A 13,547-nucleotide genomic window follows, 5' to 3' on the forward strand; every position below is an offset into this window, starting at 1 on the left:
TCCTTTTTCATTTCTAATTTTGTTGATTTGATTCTCCTCTCTTTCTTTTCTTGATGAGTCTGGCTAAAGACTTGTCAATTTTATCTTCTCAGAGAACCAGTTTTTAGTTTTATTAATCTTTACTAATTCTTTCATTTCTGCACAGATCTTTATTATTTCTTTCCTTCTACTAATTTTGTTTTTTTTGTTGTTGTTGTTCTCTTTCCAGTTGTTTCAGGTGTAAAGTTAGGTTGTCTATTCGTTGTTGTAAACTTCCATCCCAGAGGTTTTGAGTTGTTGTTTTCATTGTCATTTGTTTCTAGAAATAATTTGATTTCACTTTTGATTTCTTTAGTAACCTGTTGGTTATTTACAAATGTGTTGCTTAACCTCCATGTGTTTTTGTTTCTTACATATTTTTTCTTGTAATTGCTATCTAGTCTCATAGTGCTGTGGTTGGAGAAGACACTTGATATGATTTCAACTTTCTTAAATTTACTGAGGTTTGATTTGTGACCCGAGATGTGGACTATCCTGGGCAATGTTCCATGTGCACTTGAGAAGAAGGTGTATTCTTTTGCGTTTGGATGGAATGTCCTGAAGATATCAATGAGATCCATCTCATCTAATGTATCATTTAAGACTTGTGTTTCCTTATTAATTTTCTGTTTTGATGATCTGTCCATTGGTGTGAGTGGGCTGTTAAAAGTCTCCTATTATTATTGTGTTAACTGTCAACTCTCCTTTTATGTCTGTGTTTGTCTTATATATTGAAGTGCTCCTATGCTGTGTGCATAGGTATTTACAATTGTTATGTCTTCCTCTTAGATTGATCCCTTGACCATTATATAGTGACCTTCCTTATCTCTTGTAATCTTCTTTAAGGTCTAATCCTCTGATAGGAGGATTGCTACTTCAGCTTTCTTTTGCTTCTCATTTGCATGGAATATATTTTTCCATCCTCTCACTTTCACTCTACGAGTCTTGAGGTCTGAAGTGGGTTTCTTGTAGACAGAATACATATGGATCTTGTTTTGTATCCATTCAGCCAGTCTGTCTTTGGGTTGGAGCATTTAATCCATTTACATTTAAATTAATTTTTGATACATATGTTGCTATTGCTGTTTTCTTAACTGGTTGGGGTTTATTTTGTAGATCTTTTTTCTTCTCTTGTATTTCTTGACTATGTAAGTCCCTTTAACATTTGTTGTTAAAGCTTGTCTGGTGGTACTGAATTCTCTTAACTTTTGGTGGTCTGAAAAACTTTTTTATTTCTCCATTAATTTTGAATGAGATCCTTGCCGGGTACAGTAATCTTGGTTGTAGATTTTCCCTTTTGTTGCCATTCCCTTCTGGCCTGCAGAGTTTCTGCTGAAACGCCAGCTGTTAAGAGTATGGGGTTTTCCTTGTATGTTACTTGTTGCTTCTCCCTTGCTGCTTTTAAAATTCTTTTAGTTTTTGTTAGTTTGATTAGTATGTGTCTTGGCATGTTTCTCCTTGCATTTATCCTGTATAGGACTCTTTGTGCCTCTTGGACTTGATAGACTATTTCGTTTTCCACGTTGGGGAAATTTTTAACTATGATCTCTTCAAAAATTTTCTCACACCCTTTTTCTCTTCTTCTGGGACCCCTATAATTGGAATGTTGGTGTGTTTGATATTGTCCCAAAGGTCTCTGAGACGATCCTTAGTTCTTTTCATTCTTTTACTTTATTTCCACCATTTTTCTTCCAGCTCATTGATTTGTTCTTCTGCTTCAGATATCTGCTATTGATTCCTCCTAGAACATAACTGAGATTTATTAATTTCAGTAATTGTGTTGTTTGTCTCTGTATGTTTATCCTTTACTTCTTCTAGGTCTTTATTAATTGATTCTTGCATTTGCTCCATTTTGTTTTCAAGGTTTTTGATTATCTTTACTATGATTATTCTGAATTCTCAGGTAGTTTGCCTATTTCCTCTTCATTTATTTTCACTTCTGTGTTTCTAGTTTGTTCCTTCATTTGTGCAGTATTTCTCTGATTTTCTTTTTTTTTCTTCAAACTTATTGTTTGAGGTCTCCGTTTCCAAGGTGACTTCAAGGTGAATTCTTTCTTTTGGTTTCTGCCCTCCTAAGGTTGGTCCAGTGGTTTGTGTAAGCTTAATAGGGTGAGATTTGTACTGAGGTTTTGTTTGTTTTTCTTCTGATGGGCAAGGCTGAGTGAGGTGGTAATCCAGTCTTCTGATGACTAGGTTTATATTTTTGTTTTGTTTGTTGAGGTGTCCTGCACAGGTTGCTACTGGTGGTTGGGTGATGCCAGGTTTTGTATTCAAGTGCTTTCCTTTGTGTGAGTTCTCACTATGTGATATCCCTAGGGTTAGTTCTCCGGTAGTCTAGGGTCTTGTAGTCAGTGCCCCCACCCCAAAGGCTCAGAAATTGATCTCTGGTCAGGAACGAAGATTTCACAAGTGATTTGTCATGGCATTAACTGAGATTAAAACAAATATCCAAAAATGAGAGGCCAAAGATGAACCCCAGACAAATGGCAGTTACAAAATCAGGCAAATAGTAATTAAAATAATGGAACATACATATACATATACATCCATGAGCAAAGTCAAAACAGTCCAACAAAAATAAAGTACAGCAGACTGACCCAGTGAACAAAGAAAATCAAAAATTATATTTACCAGTTAAGAACAAAACTAACTAAAGCACAAACCAGAAAACAAAACTAAAGCAGGTCCTAAGTGGGGAATAAAGCAATGAAAATAAAACTAACAAATACGTTGAGTGGAAAAGAGAGAAAGAAAAGAAAGAAAGAATAAATATGCAAGTTTACAAAGAGGTAGATAAAGAAGATTTATATACATTAAAGATTAACTGCAAGGGGAAAAGAACAGTAGGAAAAGCAAACAAAGGAATAAATATAGAAAAAACAGTATGTTTAAAAAATTAAAACTAAAAAAGAGAAAAGAAAAAAAAGGGGGTGGGGGACTCCACAGAACTGCAGAAGCCCAATGCAGAGGCAGAGGTTTATAACAACAATAAAAAATGTTTTTTTTTTAATGTGACTGAGGAAAAAATGTAACTGAAGGCAAAAAAAAAAAAAAGCTCAAAAGCTTAATTAGATTTCACAGTGCCAATAAAATCAACAACTATAACAGAGGAGGGGTGAGGAAGACAAAAAAATCCAAAAAGAATCTACAAAACAAGTCAAAACATAAGAATAACAAATGTTTTTCTTGAGTCACTGCTGTCAGAGTCCTTTCCCTCACTGGGAGTCACTGTCCACTCACCTCCCTAGGATGCCCTCTGACACTGTGCTGATCTCTGACCTGCTGTGGGGGCAGCTCAGACTCTTATCTGGTCCTACTCCTGTGTTTTCTTGCCTCCAATGTCCACAGCTAACAGGACTAGTGTGTTTTCTTTTGTGACAGCTCTCAATGACCTTTTATATATTCCACAGACACAGAGTCTGGCCAGTTGACTGTGTGGATTTAATCTGCAGCTTGTACAGTCGGTGGGAAGGTTTTGGGTCTTCTTCCTTAGTCACACTACCCCTGGGTTTCAACTGTGGTTTTATTTCCACCTCTGGATGTGGGTCGTCCACTGGGGTTTGCTCCTGGGGCTTCCCTGGAGGACTTGGGTTTGCCCCCGTGAGGGCCAGGTGTGGAGGTGGTGCAGCTGCTTGGGTGACAAGGGTTCTGGCAGCACCAGATACTGAGAGAAGATGGCAGCTAGAACAGCAGGAAATACAGTGGTCTAGAAGGGTATGGCAACCAGCACTAGCCAATATGCTCCAGTATTCTTGCCTGGAGAACCCCCGCTCCCTGACAGAGAAGCCTGGAAGGCCACAGTCTACAGGGTCGCAAAGAGTCAGACACTACCGAAGTGACCCTGCATGTATAGATGCAAGACTTTTTTGCCTGTGGCAGCTCTGCCCCAGTGAGAGTTGAGCATGAAGGTGACACAGCTGCTTGGCCTGTGGGTACCCTGGTGGCGCCAAGTTGTACAGGGACACTGACTGCTTCCACCACAAGCATTATGGCTTTATCAGAGTCTTTTTTCGAGCCTCTTGCAGCTGGCAATCAGAAGGCCTGTTTAGCCCGTCTTTCTCCGTAGCTCTGCCCATTCAGGCACTTAAGAGGGCTCTCTTGCCTGGGGTCCTTCTCTACTGTTCAGAGCGTCAGGCATATAGAGGGAGCCCTGGCTGGGGTCCTGCTCTATAGTTCAGTGCGTCAGGTGTTTGATGGGTCAGCCTCCCTACTGTTCAGCTGCCAATGGTGGTAGTGTGGGGAGAGAGATACTATGGTGATGGCTCCACCCCCTACACGTGACTCAGCAGTATCGCCTTGCTTCCATGGCTGCCCAGCTTTCCTCCACAGGCATTTCCCACCACAATCTCCTCCTTCACATCACCTAGATCTGCCTCTCCACAGTCAACAGCAGAACTTGCCCTGGGATTGCTCCACAATCCCTAAACTCCAGCTCCCAGCTGCTGCGTCTTCCAGGAGACCTGTGTCCCTGTCTGGGATATGTATGGCTACAGCAAGGACTGTCTGACTCTCATTCCATTTAGGCTGCCACAGATCAGCTGCTTCACTCTCAGCCTTAAATGTTTCTCCCCTGACTCAGACAATTGCCCCAGTGTGGGGATCAGACCTCTGCTTCAGTTCCTCTACCCGCTGAGGGCAGGTCCAGTCCTACTAACACTCCCATTTCTCCCCCTAGTTGCTTCATCCTACCAAGTTTTTGGCGGTTCTATATATTCTTTTCCTCTGGTCAGGTACTCCTGTCCTGAGTTCTGCATGCACTTCTATGTCTGAAGGTGTATTCCTGAATGTATCCATGGAGAGAGACGTACTCCACGTCCACCTACTCCTCCACCATCTTGTTCTCCCCAGGATGAAGATTTTAAAAGTGCGCTGGATTTACTAATGAAGAGGTGAATCTTTAAAAAATGTTTTCTATGCAGAAATGGCCAAAGCCATACTGGAGAGGACTGAGGAGGAAACAGAAGGTGAAGAAGCAGAAACCTCTTTTGAAAAAAAGTCCCACTATGAGGGATGAAGACAGAGTAAGTAGCTAGAGAAGAAGAATAGCTGAAGAACTTTTTGGTTTTGTTTGTTGGTGTTTAAAGATAGGAGATGTGAGTGCATGCTAAGTCACTTCAATTGTGTCTGACTCTTTGTGATTCTATGGACTGTAGCCTGCCAGGCTCCTCTGTCCATGGATTCTCCCAGCAAGAATACTGGAGTGGGCTGCCATGCCCTCCTCCAGGGGATCTTCCCAACCCAGGGATGCAGACCCTGTCTTTCTGTGGCTCCTGCACTGCAGGCGGATTCTTACCCCTGAATCACCGGGGAAGCCCAAGATAGGAGACATAACCACTTAGACGACACTAGAAAGGAGCCAGCTAGAGAAAAGACTTTGAATTTAAGAGTCAAAGCATAGCTGACAGTGTCAAACTTCCTTGTTTGAGACATACCAGGTACTGTGTTAAGTGTTTTCTTATAAATTACCATATCCCTACCCACTCCCCTGTCACTACACACAAACACTTCAAAATATTATACCCTTGTTTCCCAAAAGAGTATAGATCAAAAGACAAGCTCTAGAAATTTTTCCTTAGTAAACTGCATTCCTTTTCTAACCCACTAGTATAATCCTACTAAAACTCTCTAAACTGTAAATACAATAAACTCCCATGATAAAGGGAATTTGGATATACTGCTATTGACTTCTGGGCTCTACTCAGCCTGTTTCCATACTACAGTCCATATATTCTTGGTTCGAGAGTGGGAGATGGACAGTGCCTTACAATGAAACCCTGGTTCAGGAAGAAGACAATGGAGGGTGGGTCCCTGAGTCCCCAGTGTTCTTCCAGATACTCCCATGTTGGGCCTATGAAACAAGCATACACTACCTCAGAGATACTTCTGGAGTCAATCTGGAAGTCCCAAGTCACAGGTTGCAAACACATCCTTATTTAAACTGAGTACACAGACGTGGCTCAGACGGTAAAGAAACTGCCTGAAATACAGAAGACCTACGTTCGATCCCTGGGTCAGGAAGATCCCTTGAAGAAAGTAATGGCTACCCATTTCAGTATTTTTGCCTGGAGAATTCCATGGACAAGAAGCCTGGCAGGCTATAGTCCATGGGATCACAGAGTTGGACATGACTGCAATTGAATGTGCATGCACCTCAGACAGGATAACCCTGAGAATATGATACTTAATGCTACACAATTACTATATATTAAAAACAACAATGATTCCTGGTCCAGGAAGATTCCATGTGCCACAGAGCAACTAAGTCTGTATGCCACAACTACTGAGCCTGTGTTCTAGAGCCCAGGAACCACAACTACTGAAGCCCATGTGCCCTGGAGTCCGTGCTCCACAACAAGAGAAGCCACCACAATGAGAAGGCTGTGTGCCCCAATGAAGAGTAGCCCCCACCTGCCGCAAGTACAGAAAAGCCCATGCAGCTACAAAGACCCAGCACAGCCAAAAATAAAAATATAAAATTGTTAAAAAAAAAAAAGGTTTTTTTAAATGACATAGTTGAGAACAGCTAGAATTCTCAGAGAATAAACCACACTGCCTTAATTGGTTCCAGAAGTAGATGGATTACTTGGCAGTTAAGTTTAGATTCTAAATAAAATATGACTTTTGACTATGCTCTAAATAAAACAGGAAACACAACTGGTATTTATTAAATGTCTATTGAAGAATGACTAAATGCCAAGAGAAACGCAACTTCTATGATAAAACATAAGAAAATATGGAGGAATGATCTCTATAAATATGACATTAACCTCTATAAATATAACAGCAATAGAAAGAAGAAATACTCCATTATAAATAATTAGTATAACTTCATGAACATGCTGGATTTTGAAAGATTCCAATCACTGAAATGTAACAGAATCTTCTGAAACTACTTCATTCTAATGAATTACCAAATTTAAATATTAGAACTTTTAAAAAGCAATCATAAGTATATCTACTTTATATTATTGAAAAATAACTTACAAGTAGTTATAAATAAGTGAAAAAGAGTTCAGAAGGCAAGAGCTCATATAATGTATTAACACAGGTTAATTGGGGAAGTGCTTTTTATGGCATTTTTAAGTGTGTCAGATAGGCAAAATGAATTCAAAATAATTTAACAAAGTTCATTATGTGTGTGTTGGGGGTGAGAAGGGGAAAGACTAATGCAGAAAACTGCAAAACTACTATCACAAAATCATAAACTTTGACAATCTGGGAAATTCCTAGTGACTACAAATAAATGTGAATAAATAAATGAATTTATTAACCCTCCGGTTTCTGTGTCATCACATTTTAATGCTCAAGTAAAAATTCTACCTAATCAATATATTATGAGGATGAAATGCTAAAACATAATTAGCAAGATGTAATAATGTGGTTTACCACAGAAATTTCCACATCTTAAAAGGTCACACTGTGATTAATGACATGAATTTTAAGTTGTCTAGCTGAGCTTTTCCTACGTGTAGATTAATTTAACTTCCTGTCTCAACAGTATTATTATTATCAACTAAGGGTAATATATGTGTTCATTTTTCAGTAAGTGACTTAAGAATCAGTAATTTGTCTAATGTTCATTAGAAACAACAAGTCACACAGTCCTCTGCTAGTGCTGAGCAAGTTCACTCTAAAACTTACATCATGCAAGCATGAAAATTTGGGGATACCTTATTTCTTTGACTTTTTTCCCTAAGTAGCCCATCTAATTCTCAACTAATCTAGTAAAGAGTTCTCAGTTTTAGTATTACTGACACCTGTGGCCAGATAACTCTGAGTTTGAGGAAAGGGGTCCTGTGCATTTTAAGATGTTTACCAAGCATCTGAACTATTTAGAATTATCTCAAAGATACTGCATTTACTCAGTGTTTAGTACATGGGAGAAACAATCATGGTTTTCATATGCCCAGCCAACTTTTTTGCGAATTAAACCCTTTTCATACAGTCTGAGCAGGGTTGACACTGCACCCTGGAGCCCAAAGAAGAGATAAATGAGCCAGAGTACTCACTCAGCTCTTGGGTCACAGTAATTACTTCTGGCTGGGTAAGATTCAAGCTGAGTCAACAGAAGCTCTCTCCAGGACTTTTGCTGGAGCAAAGCGGGATGGGTAAGTTCTCATTTTTCCTGGTTCCTGACTAGGATCGTGAAAAGTCTAAGTCATGAGCTCCCAGGAGCCATCCTACCTTGTCTGACAATAAAGGAAAGAGGCAAAGGAGAGATCTAATATTATAAAAAGCCCTAAATCCAGTTTTATTTGAAGACAGATTAGCCAGAACTTCCTAGTAAAGCAATCAAGTAAATTCTTTTTGCTAAAGCTAACTGAACTCAGTTTAAACTTTGTCACCTGCAAGCAAAAGAGCATAAATGGATACTTTCTGAAAATCTGAATAATAAAACCTAAACATAAGAATAAGATTAGTTATTTAATGGATATTAATGTTATTTATCAAGCATTTTCTATGTGCCAAACACTGTGCCCCTAAGTGCCACACATAACAACATCACCTGTAACTCCTGAGAAAAAGCTCTATAAATACTTGCTATTTTAAAGATTTGCTATTTTACAGATGAGGAGAAAAAGAAGCAGTTATCTGTGCAAGGCCAAATGCCTAGATAGCCTCAAGTTCACTGACTCCATATAAGTTCTGTTAACACTATTCTGCAACCATCGAGTAACTCAAATGTTTACTAAGTGTCTATGTTTTAGATCACTCAAGGTATACTAAGGATACAAAGCTGAATAAACAAATGATTATAATATACTCTGTTAACTATAAATGATCATTTACATAAATTTAAGAGACAAGCTTTATCAATATCTCTTCAGGATACTCAGTAATAGGGTTTACTTAAGCAATGAAAAATTCTAATCAATCTGCCAAAGAACTTCTTACTGTGCAGATACCAAGATATCAAAATCAAAATCACCCAAACTAAATGCTCACCCTTTTGAATGTGCTCACCAAATCGATGAAAAATACTCTACAAAACTTTTTATGTAAGGAAAAAAGGCTCTAATCAGCACTATCCCTTTGACAGTTTTATTTCATAGTGTGGTTTACTGAATAGTTTAACAAGAGTTTGGTTCATGTGCACAGGTTAACCTAAATGCAAATGAGTTCTTGACATCATGACAAAGGTATGAATTTCTATTATAGAACTAAAAAACAGAGGAAAGGACCTGAACCACAGTGACTCCTCTAAGGCAGTAACTGTGTTAAATCTCATCTGATCCTCATACAATGTAACATGCTTAAATTCTCAGAGTAAGAAAGGGTCCTGAAAAAAAAAAGAAAGAAAGAAAGCAATTGCTTTCTAAAATTAGCTAAAATGGAAAAACATTAAACCAAAATTGGAAATTGTGATCACTATTCACTGTGATATCTAATAAGGCAAAAATGTTAAAAGACAAACATATTAAGAAATAATTAAAACTGCCTTTAACTGTAACGTTAATTTGCCACATACAAAAAAATCGAAGACCCAATGGATCATTCATTTTTGCACACAATTACAATGATTTACAAAAACTGTGCACAGAATTTCAGTATACAAAAAGGTCATTCCATATTGATAGCTTTAATATTCCTATATGTTTCAGAAATTAACTTGAAAGCTATTACTAGTGTGTTAAAACATTTCCGTTGTCACTACAATTTACTAGAGCCTGTGATATTCCTATAATGACTTCTGATCTGGGGCTCTGCCCTGAAAGCAGACGCTTAGAATATAAAATAGGTTTTCAGTTAAAAAGAAAACAAACAAGAAGACTTTTATAACTCCCAGAGGCTCTGCATATGCAAGCTGAAATGTGGAAAAGAAAACTGAAATAAAAGAAATGAAGAAAGATTTCTAACACTGAGGGATGTCACACTGCCCATGAACTCATTACACACACACACACTCTCTCTCTCTCTCTCTCTCTCTCTCTCTCTCTCTCTCTGGAACTTTCCCAAAGTGGATAATTTGAAATAGACTTAAAAAAAAAAAAATCCTCAAGTATTCTGTTTTCAGAAGTTCAAGTATTTAATCTTTATGACTTACCTTAGCACTATTACACAAAAAAATGAACAAAAGATCATGCAAAATTTAAGTACACAAGTTTGTCTTTCCAAATTAAATAACACAAACAGCAAAACACTCAATATTAATAATATTAAAAATTTCAGGAGCAAATAAGCTTTTTATATCAGTTGTTTACACTTAAGTTTTTTAAAAAATCTGTCAATGGCTTCCACCGAAACAAAATAACCTACAAAATAACCTTTTAAAATATAAATTATAAAGGTTATAAAAGGGTATACTCAGAGTATTTAAAATATAAAAAAAGATTAAAAGGATGTCTTAAGTAATCTAATAATACAATACCAAAGAAGCATTCACTTTTCTTTTTTGGCTAGACTTCTATGAACAAAAGTGAAGAAAGAGAAAATATTCCTTACAGATATGGTGTAGGGGTCTTCTTTTATAAATCACAGGGTAACAAATGAACTGTCATGTTCTTATCCCATTATAAAAAGTTCATCAATTCCTGCTTTTTAAAAGCATGTATTCAGCTATCTAAATATATGAATGACTCACCTTTTTCATTTTCTTTGTATCTACAAATGCCAACTGGAATCTCTGCTTGAAACATGGAGCCCACCATAATCTCCTATTTTAAAAAATATAAAATGTTAATAAGATGGAGTAACAGATTTTATGTCCACTTTCTAGATTTACCATCTTCCTGGGTTAACTGTTCCTGGTTTCTGTCATAAAATAGTTACAACCAATTAACTACCTCAGAGGAGTATTGTGAGGATGAATGAGTTAATAATAGATAAGAGCTTGGATATGATTGGATGAAAGTATCAGTAATAATGATGAGGTGAAATGCAATATAGACAATGGATATGAACTTTAAAATATGGAGAAAAAGAAATAAAAATGAATTCTTATAATTCAACTGATAAGATAACTCTAAAAAGCAGAAAGTCAAATTAAGGTATTTTCAGAGTACCCACTCTAAGCTATGGTCTCTCAATCAGCTTCCCTGGGAAACTGAGAAATGCAAATACTCAGGTCTTACCCCAGACCAACCGAACCAGAAACTAAGAGGATGGGACTCAGCAATTAAGTATTTTAACAAGCTATCCATATAATTCTGACACATAATCAAGTCTGAGAACCAGAGCTTTAAGGTAAAGGAAATAACAAAAACAGTTTGAATAAAGCCCAGTAGAGGCCAAATAAATAAAACTTCAAACCAAATGGACAGGTAATCAGTGCCTAACTTTCATTAAAACAATGTAAGATGAAATCATAACTTCTCCCAAACATAATTCAATCTTATTTTAGGAAATCTAATAATCAATCTATATAGTCAAAACACAAGTTAGGGGAAACTGGCTGTTCAGAATGACAATTAGAGGTCACCACTGATGAGATTTTACTAACATAAAACATAGGGACCAAGATTAATTACATGGGCCCTCTTCTGTCTGTGGCTAAATGTTAACACAGTTACTGTATTTTCAGAATAAAGACTTACGTAGGAAAGGTATGAAATCATGGTCTAGTAAGTTTAAATAACTCCTGGGATTTGAAGAGTTCCTCTCTCCTATTACTGTTTCCCACTGATGCTAGAGCTTCATTTTACCTAGTGTAACTTCAAAGACATGTCTATGTAATAAATTTATTGCTGCACCTGTACAGGAAAACCAGTTAATTTTTCTAAAAATACCACACACACATTTTCTCTACTCATACATAGGAATTTTCCTTTTATCTTTCACTATAAAAAAGGATACCCTATTGTCACTTCTTGTGTCCCTTTTAAGTTAACTCATCTCCACCTATAGGGAATAGTCAAGTTATCAACCCTAGCTAGGGTGCTTCTAAAAATATTCAATGTCTGGATCTATCCTAGACCAAATAAACTAGAATCTCTGGATGAAGGCCATGGTAATCAGCATTAAAATTTCTTTAAGTGATTTTAACATGAAGCCAGGGTTGATAATTTCTAGCTTAGTATAAAGAAAAGATGCCTCTCCTTTTTCCTATTGCGTTCAGAAACTTTTCACCTTAAATTTGTTCTATAGGGAAATGAAGGAAAACAGTATTTAGGAGCATTATGTACCAAGTATCTATGCAAAATTTTTATTTAATCCTCACCAACTTTGACAAGGCTGAATTTGCTGTCCCTATAACTGTATGTAAGGAGATGAAACTCAAGAAAATGAGTTTCCTTAGGATCACACTATTAGTAAATTCTGGGCTATAACTTGAACTCAGGTTTGGTTTCAAAGCTGTTTCCTCTACCTCGGGTTTCAATAAAAATTTAATTTTGTCTTACAAGATTAATCTCTGAATCCTGACAGCTTTTTACAAATCGGACTAAAATAAGACAATATGGATTTACTTTATTATATAAATCTGGATTTGCTTTATTACATAATTTTCCTGAGGACGGGACTAATACTTCCTAGTAATGAGGGCTTTATCTCCCCCATGTTCTCCCTCCTTTGAGTTTGTACTGCTTCATTTAGAAAAAGAAAAAATTCAAGGCTCAATCAAATACTCTATGGGGACACTCCAAATACAAAATCAATTTATACTGGAGAAAAAACAAACTTGGATATGTGGTAGAAAATAACAGTTTAAGTTGATTACCAAAGTTTCCAGCTTTTCTAATTTTAATTTCTGCATGATGTGGTAATAAGAAATGACTGAAGAACACTTGCTCAAACAAGTCACACAAATAGTAACTTCTGTGATCCTTTTTTTCTGTCTTCAGTCCCATCATTCATTCATTAATCATTCAAGTTATTAATAATTAATACATGCACTGTGATAATTTTTCCTTACCACTTTAACCCACACTGATGTCTCTCTTTTCTAAACATCTCTTTGTGATAGTTTAATCGTTAAGTTGTGTCCAACTCTTGTGACCCCCATGGATTGTAGTCTGCCAGGCTCCTCTGTTCAGGGGATTCTTCAGGCAAAAATACTGGAGTGGGTTGTCATTTCCTTCTCCAGGAGATTTTCCCTAACCCAGGAATCAAACCCAGGTCTCCTGTATTGCAGACAGATTCTTTACTGATTGAGCTACAAGGGAAGCCAACATCTCTTTGGAAACCCATAAATATATCAATTCTGGCTGAAGCCCATAATCCTTGGGTAGTACAGTCCAAGGTCATTTTAATACTTCATTCTTCCCAGCTGCAACTACAAAATATACAGATTTTTCCTTATTTTAATCCACAAAGGGGGTTATCTCTTAAGTGTGCCCCTGGCATCCAGACCAGACAACTTTAAAGAAACTAACAAACAAAACACAGGGAAGGATCAAAAGTAATGACTAATTAAGTAAACAATCATGACTTAAAAAGGGCAGAAAGGCCACTCGATTTGGTATTTTGGGCAATTCTGCTTCCACATAAATGACTGTTTATGCACTAAATTCAGAATCAGACCTAGGGAAAAGAACACCAAGGGGGAAAAAAAAAGCAAAACCCTCAACAGAGATTCTAAGAGATAAATCAGG

At 37.1% G+C, this 13,547-nt stretch overlaps 1 protein-coding gene across 22 annotated transcripts in view; it reads right to left on the reverse strand.

The window, feature by feature from the left end:
• The window catches only part of MIER1 (MIER1 transcriptional regulator), a 71,790-nt gene that overhangs the window by 22,134 nt on the left and 36,109 nt on the right, over positions 1–13,547 (reverse strand). For all 22 annotated transcript variants that reach the window (XM_055585532.1, XM_055585534.1, XM_055585531.1 and 19 more), the window contains one exon: positions 10,601–10,673. In XM_055585532.1, coding sequence (XP_055441507.1) covers positions 10,601–10,673 — 73 coding nt within the window. The remainder of the gene's footprint in view (positions 1–10,600; positions 10,674–13,547) is intronic.

This window comes from Bubalus kerabau, chromosome 6 (genome assembly GCF_029407905.1).
Source record: "Bubalus kerabau isolate K-KA32 ecotype Philippines breed swamp buffalo chromosome 6, PCC_UOA_SB_1v2, whole genome shotgun sequence".
NCBI lineage: Eukaryota > Metazoa > Chordata > Mammalia > Artiodactyla > Bovidae > Bubalus > Bubalus kerabau.